The sequence below is a fragment of the Atheta coriaria genome, unplaced genomic scaffold, assembly GCF_025399875.1.
Source record: "Atheta coriaria isolate IRGN ID8LTWV9N9 unplaced genomic scaffold, Caltech_Dcor_3.1 hic_scaffold_4_pilon, whole genome shotgun sequence".
In the NCBI taxonomy this organism is placed as follows: Eukaryota; Metazoa; Arthropoda; class Insecta; order Coleoptera; family Staphylinidae; genus Dalotia; species Dalotia coriaria.
The window spans coordinates 10,959,632-10,983,971 of record NW_027045446.1 but is presented as its reverse complement, the minus strand read 5'-3'; the positions used below and the strand labels follow the sequence as shown (position 1 = coordinate 10,983,971).

Genomic DNA, 24,340 nt, shown 5'->3' with positions numbered 1-24,340 from the left:
CTGTTTGTTTTTCGCGCGGCTACAATAACCTAATTGCGCGAAGGACGAAGAAAACTTCGACGGAAGTATACAAACGTTTGGATATAATTTTATTTGAAAAAATATTTATTCCTTATGAAAAACACTTCTAAGTTTATTTCTACTTCTATTGTAAGTGGGTTTTAATCAGTGTTGTTCTCCATGTCGAGAAAAGTTTGCGTGGAGAATACAATGAAACTAATTGACGGTCAAAAGAAGTTCGAACTTGTTGGATCTTGCATCAGTCACGAAAATAGGCCATTAATCAATGTCAAAGTCATTCTATTTATAGCAGAATCCTCTAAATTTTTTGTCTAAATTTAAAATTTCATCAGAATACTTTTCATTGGATTATTGAAGAGGAGATTTGAGAAATAATCTTTAAAGATTTCAATTGTAATCCGAATTTGTTCCGAAACTCTTTAAATTATTTAGGATTAGATGATTAGATGACGAAAATTGCGTTATCATGTGTTTGGTTTTAGAAAATTTAAAAATACATGAAAAATTGATGCATTGCAATTAAAATAATATACATTTAATTAGATAGAAGCAAGTATCGTAGGTGGTTATTAAAACAGAGACATAGATATCTGGTTATGCATTTTAAACTGCCGCCTAGAAAACGAATTATGGAAATGTGACTGTGAATAAAGAAATATCGCGAAATAAACACGCAAATAAGCACATTAACGTGACGCTCTCGAGTGAGAAAGTAAACATACGAACGTAAATTATGATACACGTACAGTCTGGCCCCAGGTGACAACGAACGCATGGACACAAAGAAAATGCGATGATATTATTCCACATTTAACGGATATTATTTAATTATAATTATATTGACATATCATTGAACTATTTTCAATATTTTATATGCAAAATCCTACCTGCTTTGAGGGAAATCCCATTGTAGAACCAATTCCGATAACATTGTTTGTTTCCTATTCAATGATATTCCTCACATGCAATGCGGACGAAGCAGGGAGTCCTTGAAAAATTAACGATCTATTGCGTTGTGTCAACCGTCAAGCGGCAAATGACAACCGCTCATGTGTTATCGAAACAAGTTTAATAGTAACGTTAAATACGAAAAAAGACTAAATTAGTTGCATTCAACATTGGAATCTAAACTATTACGGAATTGTGAACGCAGTAGTCTTTCTGAATGTTTATCGTACACTCATAATTCTCACAATTTTCAAACTACCTACTTGAAATTGATTTATCAGTCAATGAATTGAATCTGAAAATTTCAGTGACACGTATTAATATATTAACGATTAGATTTACTTATATTGATTTTGGTTTAAATTTTTAATTGGTGGATTGCGCGTTATTTAATTGTTGTTTTTCACGTCAGTTCATCCAATGTGTAAGTTGAACATTAACGTAATCAACAGTGTTGTACACGAATTGAAATTAGCAATTAAAAATTTAGTATGCAAATTGGAAAATTAAATTATTGTTTACGTATTTTCTGAGAGAGGATATCGATGTTTTAGATAGCAATTTTATTAAAATTATAATATTCAATATTACGAAACCCACATGAATTGGTAAATGTGTGAAAAATTAAAATTATTCTAAATTTCGTACCTCATTAACACGTGCTGTCAACGTCACGGCGCGTCGCGTTGTGAAACCGCGCTAATTCAATCAGTAAATTAGTAATTCACTCATTTAGTAATATAATTATCTTAAATTGCACAAATTGTGAAAAAAAATAATTATATCAAGTGGATTTTTATATTCTAATAAATTTTTATTAATTTTTTCTCTAAAATTTTAATAAACTTTGCCACAAAAATATTGCTTGTGAGTATTCGTAGGTAAAATTTATTGAAAACTATTTAAAAATATATTTTATATAAATATATACTGCATTTATTTCAATACCGTCACGCGCTTTGCATCGCTTGATAATTTAAAATTTATTTTACAATAAAGTGCGATTGTGAAGCTTCATTAAGTCGCGTCAACAAAAAGTTTACCTTATCCAAGTTCGTCGCGAGCGAAGTTGAATAAACTTCTACCTTTTGTTGCATTATTTATCAACCTATTTCGACATTTAATAACTAAGATATTCAATCATTCACTTCGCCTTGATTCTTACTTTTGTCATCAATTTCCACTTGTTTGATATTATTAATGTATGTTTAAACGGCGTGGAAGTTCTTTACTCATCATTATGTAAATTGAATCATAAACAGATTTATTTTCTTTTTTTAAGTTGAATGTATAATTAAATTATATTTTTTATAAAAAGCGTGAGTCGATGATTTTGCACTTTTTATAAATATAGGTTTAAGAGAAACTATAAGGAAGTGGTTATAAAATAATTTATATATGAATTTATAGATGATATGCGTAATAATTCAGTGAATATATAAATAACTATAATAGACAATGAGAAAAAATATGGCTAGACATCTGATTAATAATATTTATTCGTAAATCTACTTTATTTCCTAAAAAAATACAAAATTATTTATTTTTGGCAAACGCGCAAAAACCAAAAATGAAAAGAATTTATGGAAAATTTCAGGAAACAGTTTTCTGCCATTTAAGTGTAATTACGAGTACATACCTCAATACTCGAAATTGACTTTACATTTACCGCAAACCTCTTACATTTAATGTGTTTGTCAACCAATATAAAATGTGATGTTATCACGATATTTATTTTCGCTTCTGAATAATCATGATGTTTCTATGTAAATACTTCTACCTACCAACTCCCAGCTATTTGCATGTTTTATTAATACCATAGTCAAGACGAATAACAATATTATATTATTACGCAAGTTTCGTACCTAGAGAAATAGACAAACAAAACAAAAATTTCAAAGTTTGAAGTTTGTAAATCATCTGTTCACATTCTTGCTCACCTTGTTAAGTTAATTGAACGTAATGGCACATCAAGCTGTATGTTTTCCAATTTCAACGCAGATATCGTTTCTTATTTTGCTAATCAAATATTTAAATATTTGGATGGTTATTTATATAGTTTTGTATTCAGGTATCTAGTTGAACTCAACTCGTAGTCATTGTTCAAGTTTGTTGTGGCGTTGCGAGCATATTCATTTAGTTTTAGCTTTAAGTAACTGTTTGAGTACAAGGTCAATTCATATTGCGATAAGGGAAAATTAAGCTACAACTAAAGTTTCCTCGCCTGTTGTAAATATATATGTATTTACAAATATTTTTTTAAAGTACTAATGTATGTAGTTATTTGAATATTTGTAGGGTTTACAGTTATTTATTGGTCACGATTTTATTTTTTGTGTTTTAAACAAACAGTTGTACCTGTTAATAACTTTAAAATCTAATTTTGACGCGAGTTAAACTTGTTGATAATTTTAGATGTTCCACTCGCCTAATGTTAATAACCGGTGCCATTTTATTTGCATGACTTAAACGTTTTTATTTTTACTATATTTAACTGAACAAGTCGTAAAAACCGGCTGGGTTTGTTTGAATATTTGAAACGGTAATAATTTTCCAAAAATTTTTTGATTATTTCGAAAAAAAACAATGACTAATGCAAATGTTTAATTGCTTCATCGGAACGAATGTGCAAAGTTCACGTTCAAGATGAAAACAAATTCGCACCGATACCGACGCCGTTATTTCGTTCATATCAATGGATTCGTTGCTATTCTCAAAGTAAGACGTGTTGAATGACAAATCGCAAGCAGAATCTTCATCGCATTCTGAATCGGTTTCGTTATTACTGTCCGACATATTGAAACAATTTTCTGCTTGGAATTGTGAGTTGGTTTGCACTATCATGGGATTGATTATGATGCGAGGCGTTTGAGGAAAGATCCAAGTGGGTAATTTATTTAGTAGTTTTATCACATTTGGACGGGAAAAAATGTAAGACATTTCGGAGAATCTCATTGTGAATGAGTGTTTATTTGAAGTTTATGACAGTATAAGTGGCAATTGTTTTAAACAAGTATAATGTTTATCCATAGGTGTTTTGATTTGAAGGAATATTTATAAATTGGGGATAAAAATGTTACAGAATGAGGAATTGTTTGAAAATACTCGTATTTAAGTAATGAACCTCAGTAAAGTATTTTAGTCACGGCTATTGGCCATCCTTGTTTAATGTAGCACTTGTCATGTCTCAAAAGCGTGGTAAAACTGGCGTGGAAGTAGAAAAATGTATATTTTGTTACACAAGTTTTAAAAATATTGCGTTTGTCTGAATACACTTTTCGTCAATGGTACTTATTTATTTATTTTGTTTACAGGTGAGTATCGCTTTGATGTTGATGCCCTGATATCTCCATTCCGAGCTGGTTCAATGACGCGTCCGCATTTTTCTATCACTCTCATTTTACCATATCGTATCGCGCGCATAAGTGGATCGTAATTGACGGAACGTTTACACCGACGATCCATTGCGTTATTTACGTTTGTTCCACTTTAATTCGTCACAATGCCGCTTAGAAACAAAGAAACATGAAAAGCATGATGTTTTTCGTTAATTAATTAGATACTAAATTTTACATCTCCATCATATGATGTCCAGATTATTATCGCTATTATCATATACTCTATACTAACGCAAAAATTATCTCAGTTGCGTCAACTTTTATTATAACTTGTGTCACATTTTTTGCTCGAAATCAAAATCTAATCGGAAAACTACTAATGTAGTAGTATCTTAGCTTAATCAAACAATCAGAGTAACTTACACAAAAATTATAAAATTGTGCAAGGTGTAAAAGTGTAAACCATAACGAAATTCCTATATCAATTACATGTACCTAGCAAAAACAAAAAAAATTCAGTTCAAGTACGTAACACGTATCTTGAAATAAGTAACAAGTTCAATTGAGACTGTATTGACTACATTGATAACGATGAAATCAGAGCATGGTATTTACGTTTGTTCCACTTTAATTCGTCACAATGCCGCTTAGAAACAAAGAAACATGAAAAGCATGATGTTTTCGTTAATTAATTAGATACTAAATTTTACATCTCCATCATATGATGTCCAGATTATTATCGCTATTATCATATACTCCATACTAACGCAAAAATTATCTCAGTTGCGTCAACTTTTATTACAACTTGTGTCACATATTTTCTCGAAAGCAAAATCTAATCGGAAAACTACTAACGTAGTAGTATCTTAGCTTAATCAAACAATCAGAGTAACTTACACAAAAATTATAAAATTGTGCAAGGTGTAAACCATAACGAAATCCCTATATCAATTACATGTACCTAGCAAAAACAAAAAAAAATTCAGTTCAAGTACGTAACACGTATCTTGAAATAAGTAACAAGTTCAATTGAGACTGTATTGACTACATTGATAACGATGAAATCAGAGCATGGTCAGGACGCAGATAATGCAAATTGGCAATTTCTTATAATACATTATAAAATGAATAATTAACTGCATATGATTAAATGGCATATAAAAATATGCATGATGATTTTCCGCACGCTTCGTAAAAATTACTGAGTAGATAAACTCAGATAAACTGATGAATTAAAATTTATAGCTCTATTGTATGCAAATTCTTTTAAACTTTTTTTATTCCACATTTTTCTGCCGTCATTTCGTCCGTAATAAATGTTATTACGAGTGTTACAAAGTGTTTGGATCAAATTGTATCATTCGGAATGTGTTATGTGTTAATTAGATAAGTATGTAAGTAAACTAAGTGCTCGTACGACATTAGAGTTTAGCGCCAAACGCGTTCGAATTAAGGTCAAGTCGACTGATCCAAAGCGTGTCTTAAGAAAGTCATTCTTGTGCATGCACGAGCCAAGCGTCAATCAATAATAACAATCCAGCGTATAATTTTATAATCATTCGAAAGGAAGGAACTATTTCGCTATGGATACCATATCCAATCAAGTTCCGAATAAACTTCAATTTTTGCGCGTTATGAAATGAAATAGGTGTTGTTATTGACGTGTGCGCCGCAAAAAGTTCTCGGTCGACTCTAGCGGAACATGTCGCAATGCAACAAGATTGCGACAAGTGCATACAAATTTTATACAAACTCAATGATTTAATGATTGCGAATCGATCGAAAGACTAACAGCCGCGCGGTGTACTTATATTATTTATTAGAATCAAGGACGCTTACATTGAACTTTAATTTAATTAGAACAGTGTTATTCAGCATGAATATGAAAGAATCACCGTTTCGCAATATTTACATAGAAATTTGCCATGGTTTGATAATAAAAGTAATAAAGGAATATTTCCATTCTTAGATCAGTTCAGGGATGCATTATTAGGATGTCTATTATTAAATAATTAAGTTAATCATTCATAATGCAATTGTTTACTATTAAAATGGTTGAAAAGATGTTTTGGTGCATGTGATTGCCGAAAGTCGTTGAATTATTTTTGATAGCGTAATTTAATTCATCGTCCTTGATAATAATTTGCCTACTGTTTACAACCTGTTAATGCGCGTTACTTGCTTATAAAAGAGTGCGTATTTTCTCTAGGTTTCAATTTTTTGCAGACGTTTAGAGTACCAATGTTTGTTTGTTCAAATTTTGACACTAAGTGACTTTAAATTCTCAAGTATTTGAAGAATGCAAGCCAAAATCAATCATATTTTCAGTAACACGCTACCGTTTGTAAAATAGCTGACAAGTGTCGAGATAATCTTTCAACGCACTTGCTTTGTGATTATCATTAAAATTTATGAATGTGCAAAATGTGAAAAAGAGCACGTTGCTATTATCACGCACGTATTTCCAGGCATGGATATGTATTACTATTTTTAGTAATACACCATACATGACATCACAAAAAAATATAAGTTGCGTAGAATTTAGGTTCAGAGCGTACCTATTTGCTATTGTTAACATAGTATACACAAAAATCTTCGTTCGCGTAATTAGCTGATGTCAAGTTCAATGTGATTCACTACTTACAAATACTCTGCCACTCGTGATGACTTGCTGCGACTCTGACATTGTTCGGTTTGGTTTTGTTACGCAACTCTGGACAGGAAAAACTTAAATAAAATAATGAATTAAAGTTCATCGCGTGTATAATTTTATTACGCTGTGGTTGAACAATGCGCTAAGAACTACTAGTAATAATAATGAATACACAGTGTTTAGTTCACTGATAATTACCGTGGTATATTTCATGATTTAGTTTATATTTTGTTTAAACGCCTGGTATATGATTTTCACTTTCTTCTGTTGGTACTGAATGCCAAAGTATTTCACTGTTTCACTTTTTCTTTTTTGTTTGCGTTCGAATTGGTACACACTGCATTAAATTCAACATTCGAAGCATGTAATTATTATTATTTATTATAATCAGGTGCAACTGAAACCGGAAGACACGGTATTCTGACGAAATAGGTACAAATAATTATAATTAATATTTGTTCAACAGTGGATAAGCGTTAATTTTTAAACACTGACTTGATTATAGTATTTCTAGTGCAATTTTATCATTGAAGTTGTAAAAGAAAGTGATTAAAATAAATTCCGTGTTAGGTAGACGTTTTGTCTATTTTTGTGTAATAAAATTTATACAATTCACATTTGTAGAATCGACCTAACTTAACCTTCAACCATGAAGCGTTTGACTTGTAGAAAAAGTTCCAAACGCATGTGTTGAGTTTTTGTTTGAATTAATTACATCAATAATTGGCGGTAATTGACAATTAATAGCAGTGAGAAAAGTGCCCATATAATATTTTTCAAAATTAACATATTTTTTAACTTGATCTTATTAATTAAAGCAATCAAATCCTCCAAAAGCTTAATCATACAGGAAGCTTATACTTCTATTTTTTTAAACCCAAGTTTGGCATTTGTCTAGTTTTGTTTTTGTTCACAAAGCAATAAAACCCAATATTAAATTTAAGCGCTAGTTTGAAGTTGAAGACTAGCTATGGGAGCCTGCACACTGGCCGGCTTTAATTACACTTTAATTATATTAGTTATATGCCTTGCTGAATTCCATATGTAACCATGTCGCGTCAACACGCTGGCAATAAATAAGAAGCGTACGATGTGATTATCGAAATCAAGCCTGAATCTCAGGCACGTAATCACGTTAATCGAAAACGAAACATCCACTGTCCACACAAAAAAGTAGACGTAAATAATTATAATGGAGGAAGTTATTGAATGGATACACACTGGTAGAGTCACAACTCGTGCTAAACAAAAACAAAGTTTTACTAAATTTGCTTCAGATAATTATGTGAATTGCTTGTGAGATTAGTATAGAATGGATATGGGAATCAACGTTTGTTTGGTAATTTTCAATAATTTGCTTTGAAATCATAAATCTTTTATAAATAGAAATACAGGTTATGCAAAATAATTTGCTATACTTATTTACTACTGTCTTGAATACGAAAATTTGGCCCAAAAAAAGTATTGAGAGATTTACGTAATTGAGGGTATGTTTGAGTTCATGCGTAGAATATCTGAAGTGCTCAAATATTTTATCTTTTTTTTTGTTTTAGATTAGATTTATAATATTTCAATTGTAGTAATCTCATAGATAACTTTAAAAATCTAAATCTGTAGATTGTTGTGAAATAAAAATGACAGTAAAGTATTGTTGTATCGTCATCATCATAATAACGAATTATATAAATTTTCGTCTGTCGCGAGTTGTGAATGGAAGTTCTGTGGCATGTTGTGTTATAAACATTTACATTACGTGTGTACCTGCGGCCGCTGGCTGCTCAACACTTTATTTACGGATGGGTGCCATCGTGAAAAATAATGCGATTCACCTTGATAATTCGTAATGTATCAAAAAGCGAGACCACGAGTAGCACATCCGCATACTTTGCAGATTTTGAATGTTTATTACAATTTCATCCACAGTAAAATACGATTTTTTATTTTTTATAATGAACTGATAAAAATTGCTTTAACAAAACACACAATTTATAATTTTATTGAAATACGTAACAGGACAACAACAGGAGATTTTTTGAATGATTGATGCGAGTGTGTAATTTTATACTAGATTTTTATATTTTGTAGAAAACTTGCACATGATTTTCATCGAATACACTTATCTTTAAATAAGTAATTGAATTGAGTGGTTGTTTTGATTAATTTTTAATTGATAACATATTTCAAATATTACTAATAAGTATAGATATTTACATTATCAAATTTCAAGTTGATGATATTAGTATATTCCGTATTCGAAATTGAAACTAAAGACATTTTTAAAACTAGAAATGTGACGGATGTGGAATTTTTATTTCAAGCATATAAACAGGATGAGTGGATAAGGAAATGTAAACAAGAACAAAAATAAATAAAGAATGTTAGTTAATCGTGTGAATATAACATTTCATTTTTATGATTTTGTTAGACTTTTAGCAATATATAAAAATTATGCAAATTATAAACAAGTACTTAACTTAAATATCTTGTTTTGCATCCTGAATGGAAAAAATATATCTCTGGAACTGCCGATAAAAATATATCACTAAGATCACTAAAATCAAAAAGTTTATATTACATTAATAATGTGTATAGTAACTTAGGTGATTAGATTAATTAATTTCTAGCCGTGTAGGTAACAATTGCAACCGTAAAGTGAATCACTCGACAGTTTAAAGGTCAAGTCGTGAGAATTTGCGAGAGTACACTGGGAAATATTTCAGTTCCTGGTTGCATGCAAATCCTAACATACCTCACTCTTCCTTGTTATTATTTCTTGTTAATTGTTGTTAAACGTTCATTGTTATCCGCATGATATTCATATTTGATATTATGGAGCTTCAATAGAGTTGTGATAAATTCTACCATAATACTTTATAATACCTGTTGTTTTTTAACCAAATTTAAGAGTATAAGTTTAATAATTTACGGATGCAATTATTTCACTTGTTTAATAAATGTTTTATCTTCTTTTTTAGCGTCATCGGAAGGAGAAGAATTCAACGATGATCCGATTCAAGGATTGCTCAATGATACAGGTACTGCATTTTATATTTGTGTTAGTTTTCTGTAAAGTCAGAAAATTGTATAAATATTGTACAAATGTTATTAACTTTTAAACTCGTGGCGCCATCGGTAGGCTAATCGACACAGTCATTATGACTCAAGGTCATATGTTCAATTACAGTTTGCTGTACTATACGTAGTAGGCTACCGATGTGTAGAAACCTACACTCATTTGCTACATTAGTACATTCAGACACGAATAGGTGGCGCATGTAGTTCAATTCTACTCAAAAAGTGAGTGCTACTCTACTGAGTGCTACTACAGTTGCATCTTTAAACCCTATAGCGAATACTAAATTATTCTGGTACTGTTTTGGGCAGGTGCTTTCTTTATATGAGGAATTATATATTTTTTAATTTATTATAACGATAAATCAGATATATGCCAGAATTTTTTTAGAACATAAACCGACCAGAAAACACCTAGAAAACATTAGAATTTTGGGAGACCTTCTTGGATGCTTGTTTTTTTGGCTATGATTCAATTTACTACCCGGGCAAGCGCATGACCATTGACTATTAACAAACATGGAGCAACAACTGTTCGGCCTAAGTCTAAAAATTCAAACTAAAGCAACAATCAAATTTAGAGTTAATCCTTGAACTTGACGCCAATCTTTCCACATAAAATGTAGTTGTTGCGAGGTTTTATAATAATTCCAATTGTAGGCATATTTATTCAGTATTAATACATAAATGCAGTATTAACATTAATACGAGTAGTGTGTTTTTAAATTGTATGGATTTAAATATTATCAGAGTTTCACAGCGAGGATCTCAGCGATAATGACGCACTTGGAAAAGCGACAAAAAGCTAGAAACTCTGGCCGATGTCGTCGTTGGTGGCGTCAGAATTGCGACTGATCTCATAAAGCAAACACTCAAAAAGTGCGCGATAATTCGCCAACAAAAAATCGAGTGTTTTTTTCACTCCAATTTAAACATGAAACGTTTCAGAAATCTTAGAAATCAGATTACGAGTAGAACGAGTAAAAATTACGTTCTAACCGTGAAAAATACAAAATTAAAACACGAATTAATATTTTTATGAATGCCAATAAACTGATTGTATGTGTTCCTATTTTTACTTTATATGCTTGTTGAGGCTGCTAATTATTATTGTTTAATCAATTTAACTGATTTAAGAAATCAAACAAAACGTATAATAACAATTTACATCCTCTAATCGAATCGTACTATTTTTGTAAAATAAATAGCAATTACTTAAATCAATGTAAATCAATCTAAATATTATTGGTTACCGAGGCCACTTTTGCTAACTTGTTTTTTGTGCTTTGGTGCAACCGAGGTAATCGGTGGTTTAACTTAAAACGACAAGCTTGTAAACTCTCGACTTGTTTATCAATTTAGCTGAAAGCTTATTTTATTTGGCGCAAAAATCTATGAGAAAACGAGGGGAATGTGAAAAATAAAATATAAAGAACTGGTAATGTGTTTTCCGCTCAGTAAATATCAAATAGAAATTAAATTGTATGCCTTTTAGTCTTCTGAAACGGGAATGATTTGGTTTAACTTTGTGTGGGAAACAGGAAAACTTTTATTTTAAAACGGAAATATCTTCGCTATTAATATTTGCACAACATGCTGCAATCAGAGAAAACAATTAATTTATGCAATAACAATGAAAACAAAGATGCCGTTATTTATTTCTTTCCTTCATATTACTTGGTGTATATTTTCAACACAAGATAAGACTTAACCGGCCTGTGTAAACAACAAACATGTTGATGCCTTTCCGCACTCTGTTATGAATTATCAGCACGAAATACAAATTACTTCTTTTTTAAACAGTGAATCCTTCAAAGTTAACATGTTTTCATTTTGTTCCAGATTCAGAGCTCTCTAATTTGTCGCACGTTGGTAAGTCCAATTAGAAAATATTACTAGAAATATTATTTCTATAACTCTTAGAACTCCAGAAGGGCATTAGTTTAATGATGTGATAAAAATAATTCAGATATGTACATATGTACATTTTAACGGACGCAGGTGGGTGTAACCCCTTCAAACATATCGTATTGAATTTGTCGGCCATATGGTAACAGGAAAACGTGGGGCGAGCATGAATATGCACTGTCAATACAGCCTGGCAGCATTTCACGCTCATTATCTCCCCACAAAACCTGCAAAAATAATCAATGCGTAGACGTAAATTCGGTACGTACTCGCAGCATTCGCACATACAAAAAATAAAATACTTTATTCGAAAATAAATCCTAGCACAGTGAATTTTAATTGAACAATCTTAAAGCGATAGTTAATGATTAGGAAATTTCTTGTAATAAATACATTCGCGTATTCTCGATGATCGAATATAATGACGCAGTAGAATCACACAAATTGCGTTCGTTTCAACTTCGTCTCAACAGATTTGTTATGATGAAACATGATTACCTACTTCATGATTACAGGCGACTGGTTTCTGCATCGCAAAACTGAAAACCACGTCAATATTAATCTTCAATTAGTTTGCTATTTTTCTCTGTATAATTTGAGTAATTTTTAATTTTATCAAAGAATTTACATATTTAAATAATTCCTCTAGAGGACATAGACTAAACTATTACACCTTTCTACAAGACATTGCAATATTTTTCTATAATTGCTGAGCTCGTGGTTTCCGTGACCTGATGACACTCGGGTATTGTGTTATTGCACTCCGTGTTCTTGATGACTCAAGGCGCGTGGAAAGATCGTTTTACGTTTTCCGTTTGGGTTTGCAAATTGCGAATTGTATGATGATCCAACTTGAGCCGCAGAAACACTTCACACTAATCGTACTCCGACCTAAGGTAAATAATAACGGTTTTGCTGGATTGTAATATCAAAGTTATTATTTTATTGCTTTATGTTTTTACGTCCGATGTTTTTTCATTGTTCGCGGTTTGCATTTGTTGCTAGCTCACGGCGACGTCGATGTCATTTGGTTATTTTCGTCTCACACAATGCACAATGCAATTCGCGAAAGGTGACAATACATTTACGATTTGCAATAAAGTCACTGATCTCGCCTACATTGGAAGTCAAACGAAACAAGCCTATGAAAGTGTCACGTGGGCGTGGTGAAATTAAAACGTACGGAGGTGCAAGGTGAAAGATAGTTTAAGAGATTGATGTTTTGGGTACCACCATAGCAACAGATTCATCTTAGTTTATGATACAATAAAGTCATTATACTTATATAACAATTTTCTCATTTGCACAATGTCGAGTTGTCCTTGGAGAAATGAGGAATTGCAAATATAGCACAATAAAATCCCTCATATAATATAATTAATTCAGAAAGTCCTTAGAGTCTAATGGCATTTCTATTTAAATGCTTTCTATATATTTATATATTTGCCCTGTAAAGTGTCACTGTACTTTTACCTTCACCTTGGTTCATAAAAATACACCTTCAATTTGTTGTTTATTATATTGCTTCAGGTCTCATAACGAGTTTGTTTTTTGGCCAGTTTTAAGTACTAGAAACAGTAAATTTTAATTTTGCAGAGGGTCGGAAACTACTACATATAACAGTAAATATATTTTTACGTTGCTTATTTCAGTTGCTATTTGTTTGTCTCCTGAAAGGAAGCCAAAACTTCATTTTAATGTTTTGAGCTTGATTTTATAACTGACAACTTTCCTCTCGCAACCTTTGCCAAAACTAAATGTTTTGAAATTGTGCATTTAACCGACACAATATAAGTAGATGTTTAGCTAAATTTCAGATATAACTAAATTGATTTTTAGAGATTTTGGTTGATATTTGTTTCTATTGATAAGAAAGAAACATAATTAGTAAATAATAATAAATTAGGTATTTATTTAAAATTTGTTTTCACCTGTATGACCTTGCACTTGAAATCGTCTAGCCGCGTGTAAATTTAGTCCCCACCCAGTTGTTTTCTTATCACCTGTTTGTTTACGGGGACAAATTGCAACACCCACACCGAATATATTTACTGCGTAAAATGCGTGATAATTGCAATTTCGTCTTGGTACATTCAAGTCAAATGAACTTTACCTTCCAGTGCAAGTAAATTATTTCTTGAAGGTAAAAATAAATAGGAAAATACAACAGAGAGGTTTAAAACGCTTATATCTAGCAAAGATAGGTGTAAGTCTAAGTTAGTGATCAGCTATGAACTGGTTTACTAGTAGGTATATGATAAAAATAAAAATATTGTTTGTTATTGTTAACGGTTTGAGGTTTTCTGCACGTTGTCGCATTTACAGTTCTAGAATATCAATTATTGTTATTGAATGGTTTGCAACGCTCTTAATTCTCATTTTAAATCTCATTTCCTGGTTACAAACATTGTTGCACGCGTATGATGAATGTTCTGCCGCGTGAAGCAATAAACGAAATAAAAGTAATTAACATTATGTCCGTCTAAAAAGAAATATAGAGATATGAGTACCTTGGAAAAATCTCATTAGAAGTTCGGTATATATTATGTTTTACTATCAAATAAAATCGCATAAAAATGAATTTAGTTGCTACTTTCGCTGAGAGATTTATTTTTATTTCATAATTTATTTACTGATACGCATAAAAATGAACGCGTTTTACGATTCCGGCAAACATTAAAACTTACATGCAATATGAAAATTTCGAATTTTCACAAATTTATGACGCTATTGACGTATGCATGAGAATGTGCGCCAAAAGTCTGCGAAGCGAGGAAATTTATTTAACATTTCTCCAAACTCACCGTGAAGTTTATTTGCATCTTAAGAGTAAAGTTCAAGTTTACATTTTGATGTCCAAAGTACACACTTAAACATGTTTGAGTTTTCATTCGTCAGCAAAACATTCACCTTTTACTTTGCTACGCTTCCTCACTATTGGAGCATTGGTGCATTCATTGTTTACATCTTTAACTATTTCGTTTGCGTCAGTCCTGTCTTCATGCTTTTAACATTTTCATATGAATTTGTTGCAATCTGTTTGATTTTCGACAAATTCAGTAACAAGGTTTTAACAAGGAATTACTGGGTCTAGTAAAACAAAACCTTTTTAGCATTTTTGGAGTCATTTAAGAAAATTTCTTATCTCTAATCAAAAGTAAGTCTGGAGCACCAGGATAGTCATGGGTGGGTCACGTGTGTAACAAAATGTGCATGATAACGTGCTGGATGTGGGTTGTATACGCAATGCGGATGAATCAACGTGCTATGACAAACACAGCGAATAATGTTTCGACATTTTTACGTAATTAGATGTGCGTGGGCAAACACGCATTGTTTAGTAATTTTAACGAATGCACGAGGAAATGAAGCATGAGGATATGCGTCATAACGACATTAAAAGAAATATAGCAATATAAAAATAAAAATATTAACTATTGTAAGTGTAGGTGTCAATTTTAATGAAAATTTAATTTAAAAACAATGAAAAGTGTCACATGTTTATAAAAAAATTTTTTGATTTAGTACGCAATTTATCGATTGATCTGAAAATTCCAACACATTTTTTCCGTGTGCTTACAGTAAATAAAAACGATGTTTACTTTTGTATTATATAATAATGTCGATAACGCTAATGTTTTGGAACATTTGTTGTTGTCCTAGGTTGACACACTGCAATGCAGGGTAGTACTATCTTGATTACTGTCTTGTTTTTACCATTTTCACAAAAATGACATGAAAAGAATAGATGGCACGGAAAAGTTGATAGTCATCTCATTGTACATTAAACAATTGCATTGAAAGTCATTTCATTGCAGTACAAAAAAGAAAAACGAACTTGATAACAACAGAAAATGATTGTTGGTGTGTTATTCCTCATAAAGAAATAATATTGCATGTTCTGTCGGCATGTTGTGAGGGCATGATAGCTTGGCAGCTTGGTAATGAGTAATGGAAATCGAAAGTCCTTCGTTCTTGACCGTGAACTTCTCCGCAGGGCGATGTCGATCAAACACACACTATTAAACTATAAAACAGACCAATTACGAATAAAGTACCTAGGGTAAATAAAAATGTGTAGGGTATAAACAAAGTACTTAGTTCATTTAATAGTCTCAAATAAAATTGACCGCTATAATCCTTGAACCTTAGTTAAAGTTTAGGTGAGTATTGTCCACTGAATTTGGCCAATTTTACAGATGGTAAACGTCATGATTTATTAAGGGCATTTCAAGGATAATTTGATTCAATTTCAAATTGAAATATGTTTGGAGCAGTCTTCAAAACATGTTTGTTAGTTTGCTGCACCACTGATGTGAATTTCTCTTTTTAATTATTCAAAAATACTAATTGAACTCGAGCTATCGATTAGTTGGTATTGAATCGATCCTCGCCTGTCAAATACGACGCATAGCAACAATCACTAAACACGTTGATGGAAGTGGATAAGTCTGTCTCGTAAGTTATTAATTCGAACAACTGCGTCTTAAAAGTTCCGAATGAAGCGTGAAAGTTATAAAGGAATAATCGTCGAAAAGTTTGTTGAAAATTCGTGTTATTATTAGAACTTTTGTAGGAGTTTTCTCCTAAACAGATTCGAAAATATACTTTAGCCAACATCGTTTAAAATCAGACATGTTCGCGAAAATTAAATACAGAAAAAACTAAACGTGTTGTAAAATTAAAAGAGAAACATTCATCACTCAGATGCCACATGTGCTCGCCACGATAATTTAGTCTCAACACGTGTGACACGCTCCCACGAGATGCAGTTACAGTGCGCATCAAATTCCGCAGAATATTTTGATATAACTTTGTTTGTTCTAGTGTGTTACTACTATTGAGTCAAGTTCAAAACTAATTTTATGATTAAAATGATCATTTATTGTGCAATTAACGTTCACGTGTTTATCTAATGCTGCAACATGCTGAAACATGAGTTTTTAATTGTAAATATTTGCAATTTCTTGTCTTGATCTCGACAATGACTTAATAAGGTCTTCGCTTGCGCACATTCTTTATTTTTAACTCGTTTCTGGCTTAATTTCAAGGAAATTATAAGAAAATTGTGCACTCGAATATAATTTCGTACTCCCCATATTTATCTCAAGTTGAAGGTAAATAAATTCGGTATAACATGTTTAGGTTCATTCAAGTATGAATTTATTTTTTAAATAAAATAGTTTAAGCTGTTTCAAGTATCATTCATTCATTCATTCATAACAAGGTGACATGAATTTAAACCGTTTTTAACCCAGATCATTATATTTGGTATAATCTAGATGATATTCGTTTTCCTGCGCAATTCTCTAACAATTTAGACTTATACTTTATGAAGTCTCATTAAAATAAATCCATGGCGTGCAATTACTACGTTATCTTGTCAGAATTTGCTTTTAAACAAGCCAAACCTTGTGATTGGTGCAAGGTGGATGTTCTCTAATTAAAATTTATTCCAAATAACTAATATTGTGTTGCTAAAGTTACCTAAAATGTAGTATAACCAAACATTATTCTCAGAATACGAACCTAAAAGAAAACATTCGTTTCAATACGCTTGATGGTCTAAAATAAATTAAAGTAATTATGAAAATTGGAAGGATGGTAATTGCATTCAATTTTATTACGCCGTGTAAATGATTGTCGTTAAAAATAGAACTGTTATTGGGTTATTCGATTGGTGCTGTTTTTGTTTGTATTAAAATTTGTTGTGGATGACATTGTAACCAATATAATGCTAACCCGACTGCAAATAGTTATCTTGCATTCAATTTAAATTTAACTTCTTGGAAAATACTTCAAGTGCATAAATTATTACAACATTAAATATTTCATATCAGCCGAGGTGCGTCAAATAAAAGAAATAACGTCAAAAAGTACGTTTGTTTTTATTTTTTAGACGTTGTTTAATGTTTTATGATCGCTCGGTAGAGATGACCTCCCGCAACGCAAAACCCGGGATAAACATAATAACATAATCGAATGTTGTTAGTTCTAAATGCTCCTCCGAAGTATTTATTGCTTATCGTCTACGTAAAAGTGTCATTCACTTATCTATTAATAAACAAGTTTGGTGTGATGAAACGAAGCTGGCCGGATTGAAATGTTTTCGACTAGTTGTCATGTAGTGTGAATTTATTTGGATATTGCATTAGAATTATTGTTCGTTACTATGCAGACATAGTTAAATGCAAAAATGATCTAAACAATTTTGATTGCCTTTTTTGCAATAATTGCGTGGAATATAACAGATAAGAGTTGTTTGTGAGCGCCAGTAGGACATCACTTTTACAATTTGTGAATACGATTTCAGAACCTTCACACCTCGAATTTTTCTTATTTTCTCGCCTTATCTTATAGAGAATTTTCCAAACTTTTATAATCTTTCATCGGCTGATCGCTAGTGTGTTCAGTTTAAAAGATAATCGCTATCAAACATCCTCAAAAAACATGATGCCTCACATTAGCCCTTTTCTCTTATCAATTATTTATTCATACTGTAAATATTCAATTTAACTACACTATTTTATAGAGAATACTCCGTAAAATAAAATGCTGCGATCCGATCTTAATTATCTCTTTTAGTTTACGAGATATTCGCGTTTGAATAAAATGGGCAAAAATTGAAAAATGTCACTTTTAGCACATTTAGTCGCGTTTTTCGACCTTTTACTGTAGGAAATATAATTATTTTATATTTTTATCTGATACAGAATTTTCCAATCTATCATAATCAGCAATTTGTTGGTTGCTGTGGCTTTTAGTTTAAGAGATATGAATTTTCAAAAATCGTCGAAAAAAAGTATCAAGCACCCCCCCTTGGCAATTTTTTCTTAAGAATGAAAATTTCATCTCTCAGATTTCCCTTTTAACTATTGTATCTGATAGAGATTAGTCCGTAGATTAAGACGCTGCGATCAGATCTTAATTATCTCTTTTAGTTTACGAGATATTCGCGTTTGAATAAAATGGGCAAAAATTGAAAAATGTCACTTTTTAGCACTTTTACTCGCGTTTTTCGACCTTTTACTGTAGGAAATATAATTATTTTATATTTTTATCTGATACAGAATTTTCCAATCTATCATAATCAGCAATTTGTTGGTTGCTGTGGCTTTTAGTTTAAGAGATATGAATTTTCAAAAATCGTCGAAAAAAAGTATCAAGCACCCCCCCTTGGCAATTTTTTCTTAAGAATGAAAATTTCATCTCTCAGATTTCCGTTTTAACTATCCCATCTGATAGAGATTGGTCCGTAGATTAAGACGCTGCGATCAGATCTTAATTATCTCTTTTAGTTTACGAGATATTCGCGTTTGAATAAAATGGGCAAAAATTGAAAAATGTCACTTTTTAGCATTTTTACACGCGTTTTTCGATCTTTTACTGTAGGAAATATAAATATTTTATATTTTTATCTGATACAGAATTTTCCAATCTTTGAGAATCTACAATTTTCTTCGAATCGTTCCTTTTTATCTCTAGTAGGTAACTTACTTTATAATTACTGGCGGCGTTTTTCCAGTCATAAAGTATGGTAGTTTACTCAGCTATTATCGCACTAATAAAAATGATTATAGATTTGTTCATTGTACCATTTGTAAAGTACATGCCATAATATTTATTAAAATATAAACAATGTACACTATTAATATTATTAAATGCAACTATTTCATTCAATTGTCTCCTCGTCAGATAGATGACTTTCCAAATCCAGTTTTAATTAATAATAATAGACCGCACAAGATTTTAATCTATACATCAAATAGATTGATATCAATCGAAACGATGATTAAAACGTGATGGGGATTTTAAAGTTTTTGAGAGGACACTCTCAGCTATGGTGCAAAAACGTGTGTTTTAAGTTCAAAGTTTTAAACCAATTCATGATATTGTAGAATAGATAGATATAAAAATGATATAGGTGTCCACTTTGGCACTCACTTGAACCGTTTTATTCTATCTTCTTGGAATGCGAGAGACAAAATGATTACTTTTAGATTACAATAATATCTGCCATTTCATTATTACTTAAAATGCCTTCATCGGTTCCTTCTATGACATTAAATCAGTTTATAATTATATAGATTGTATTGGTATTTTGTGGTTGACACTGCGGTGGAAAAGCCTTGAGGGAATCGAATAAATCATATGCGGAAACGAACACAATCTGCACGAGTCACAAATATTTGCAAAACACGACTGATTATAACTGAAGCAAATAAAGTGTAAACCAAATTTGCATCGTACCAATTCGGAAACCATTTAAATTATTAATTTAGTAAAGTATTAAAAACACATATACCTTAAACTAAAATAAAACTTAAACTAAAACTATGTCCCACATGTTTCAAGACACAATTCAATTTTAGAACGGTTTTATTTGCGGACAATTCTCTCTAATAAATTGATTTCCCAGACTTGCCGCCTGTAAACTATGCCTATTGGTATTTTTTATTTGGGTCATGGATCAGTTTATTTCGCACGCACCACTGGCAAACTCACAATCTAATAGAAACTGACATCATATTCCATCTCGGAATTTTTGGTTGTTGTATATAATAGCACTTTTGTTTCAACACTTATATTTAAGTCAAGTACAAGTGCAAGGAATATATAAAATATGCACGTTTTTAACTGTTGATGCAAACGTTCAGTGTCGAGGCAGATGAATTATGAATCAAAATATGAGAAGTATAACAGTATTAATTTAAGTCCAAAGTAAACATTCGAGGCATACGAAAGTGGGTTACAAAATTGGCATCAAGAAAACCAAGGCAAAAGATTTATATGAAAATATTGGATTCGCATCTTCATCATGAACTTGAAAGGACTAATTTTTAGTGCAGCCTGTTTTTCAGTTACATTTATTAACGACTATTCAAAATTGACAGTAGATAAATTTTGAACCCAATGTTGACATATTCAAAGTTCAATACTTTATTTAACGCTTGGTTATTTATAACAGCAAACGGCCAGTTTTAAAATAAACTAAAAAGGTATTAAACTCGATAGTTATTTATTTACGCAATATTGAACACTATTTATAAGTTGAGACATCAAACGCAGGACAAAATTTTATTATTTAATTTATTATTTAAAGCTTAAACACGAAAATTGTGACTTTTTTCGCGAACACCTAGAATCAGTTTACACTTATAAGTTGTATCACGTAGTACTCGTACATACAACTGGTCATTGTGTCATTACATTTATTTAATATCTGGTTTTTAAACAAGCGAGTGTCAAATCAAACTAATTGCAAGGCTTGTTTACGTGTTTGTATAGGCGGTGTGGGTATTAGAATTAATAGTATTAATATTATTATTAGATTTGACTTTAGATCTATGCTGGCTATTGGGGTGATCGCTTACGATGTTTACATCGCACACGTAACGAAAGATGTAAGGTTATTAAAGGCCAGATTGTAACATACGCCGCCAATGTTTGTGTAAATCTCAGCTACCTATTAATACTACTATTACTACCACAGTACAAAGACAATAGACAATAGTTTTGTTTGATTTGGATTTTAATTTAGTTTTTGCTAATTAGATTAGTTTACGATGCGATAAAAATTTGCCATGTCTGTTATTATATAATGTTTTGTCTATTTATGACGCAATTTATATTCAATAATAAAATTATTGACCCATTAAGACGGCCACGTCCTCAGCAACAAAATTTGCAATGTGACATTAAATACAATTAAATTAAATTTTAATTAAAATCAATTTAGAGTTTTATTTACTTATTTGTTATTTGTGTTGAGAATTAATTGTTGGTTGAATACACTGCGTGTACACGTGCTGCAATTGTAATTGATAGATGTATTGCATTTTCACGTTGAGTCCGGTCGTCACAAATCGATTGCGTCTGCGTCGAAATGATCCGATTGCTGAACTATAAATAAATAATCCACACACGCGATGGATAAAGGAGCGTGCGACATAGAAAATGCTAAAACGTAGTCGTAGGGCATAAAAATACAAAACAATACATAGGTGCAACTTTCTAATCATAGATATTCGTTAAATATACTGTATGAACAGACAAATCTCATGCTTAATTTAATTTATGTATTAACTTATTGTGTAAATAAGTTGCAGATATTATTGTAGTAATTGTAGATTCAGGCACGAGTTTCACGATTTGTAAATTTGTGTTTTAAAGCAATTAAACAACAATTTGAATAAATGAAAATTTAGTGAAATAAAATAATTCACATAATGGCAACAAGGGTTTTTAGTTTTTTTTTTGTTTCGCTTGACTTCTTATCAAAAACCGCACAAAAATTATCATTGAAAGTTCATAAAAACTGAGGTCAAATATTCCTCATATTATTACTCATTATCAGCACCAAATAATTAGTAATTTCCCACAAAATTCTACATACATATTTTCTGGTTTGTGACTGGTTTGCTGGTTGTTAAAAATAATTAAATATACCAAGTATATTTAGTGAAATGTTATTTATATAGTTATTTATATGCCTATCAAACTTAACTATTAGTTCTGTAACTAAATGCGTGTACGCAACGTCTGAGCCTGCATGGCAACCGAATTTATTTATACATTTCCTCACAGAGTACCAGCTAGTGCAAACAAACTTTTGAAGCAACATGTAGGAATAGAATTCGACTGCAACTCGAGCCAAACCAACAGCTGATCATACGAATCGTACATACGAGTATTATAATCTACTTCCTTGATTTATTATTTATTATTTACGTCTGTGCCTAAATTTAACAATCTTTAATTTAATCAAGAAAGCTATTTATTTTTGCATTTCTCTGTGTTTGTGGCCGAATCTATTACTTTTTCACTTTTCATGAACTTCCAATAAATCTATTTAAAAAGAAGGAAATAAACTTATTAATAATTTAATTTATTGTTGACTAGAGAGTGCAATACTCTCACTTCTGTTGCTTTGCAACGCGGACATTCGCTTTATTTGTTATTGTTTATCGTTTCGCTTTTCACGTTTCTGATTTGGCGTTTGGATCGTAAAATGGTATACACTAATCGATGAAAGCCTATAAGTTTTGATTATGCACCAGAAGTGAATGCCAAAACTTTTAAACAATCGCTACGAATTCGCCACACATCAGAATTAGTTTTATATCAATTTTAAAGATAAAAAATAAATAAATATAATTTGTTTTATATATGTTTTGGTTTCTTAATCAATATCAAAAGCTGATGTAAGAATTCGCATTATACGCTCAGCTGATATCAACCATGTTTGCATATTAAAAAAGTTAAATAACTGCTCATGTAGTGTTGTCAAATTGTTTCCAATTGCACAGCAGACTAACAACGGCTCAATTTAATGCAAGTTGATCGACGCAAACCGAATACCAATCGAATGCATTGTGCAAAGTCATTTATAAAACGCGAATAGATACTGATCGTTGAATACTAGCTAACTAATTTTTCTTGACGTGATTGACGGCGAAAAATGACGTTACATGTCGTCATTTAAACTTTTAAAACCGGCCGAGAAAGCGATTTATTTGAACGAAAGCAGAAAGCACAATAAACACGTTTTTTATAGAAACTTTATTGTACATTCAATCCATTTTCTAGTTTCTACAGATGCGCTCCATCGTTAGACTTAGATCTATTACACGCATGGGAAAAGTTGTTTCAGTTTATGTGACATCGATTTTATTGACGTCATTGTTGCCATCCACGTAACTCATTTATAATTTATAAACTTTTCTATGACGTCAAACACATATTCACATATTGAGTTTTTTTTGCTGGATGCCTTTGTCATGTGTTACGCAATTATGGAAGAAAGAGTGTTCCTTCTGTTGGACACGAGGCACGCACGTCACACATCAAGGTGTCCGAATGTGAATTTGGGTCGTCGGTGTGGAAATCTGGAAAGCAAAATTAAGAGGAAAAGAGGATTGACGTCATTCGTAGCTCAAGCAAGCGCAAGTGTTTGCAACGCCAGAAAGTCTGCGACAGTTCGTTTATCACACATAAGCATATTTAAAAAATAAAGGATCAACAGTCTTTATAATTATATTGACAGTTTAACATTGGTAATTTAAACAGTGGTTTTAAATTTCAATGATGTATATTTAAATGATATCCTCCGAGGATGCGTGTCGTCGCTTTTAGGATATATTTTTAGATGCAGACTGACCGATCGAGGGCTAATTTTACGCACGCAAGACGCTTTTAGACTGTTCCAAGTCTTCAGTTCAAAACTCGTACGCAATATGTGATATATTTGACCATGTAATATACATATTCAGTTTGTGATTTGATTGAATCGGGTTTAAAACCTCGTTTTTTCTGTCGTTTTAGTATCTTAAGGTTTTCACATTTATTTGAACTAAAAATTGTGCCAATTTTTATGTCAAAACCCAACCCATGGGTTTGC

At 31.4% G+C, this 24,340-nt stretch overlaps 1 protein-coding gene across 2 annotated transcripts in view; it reads left to right on the top strand.

Annotated features, from left to right (window-relative positions):
• LOC135790514 (uncharacterized) overlaps positions 1-24,340 on the top strand; it is a 69,764-nt gene that overhangs the window by 19,039 nt on the left and 26,385 nt on the right. For both annotated transcript variants that reach the window (XM_065300746.1, XM_065300747.1), the window contains exons 2-3: positions 9,936-9,995; positions 11,875-11,904. In XM_065300746.1, the coding sequence (XP_065156818.1) occupies positions 9,936-9,995; positions 11,875-11,904 (90 nt within the window). The remainder of the gene's footprint in view (positions 1-9,935; positions 9,996-11,874; positions 11,905-24,340) is intronic.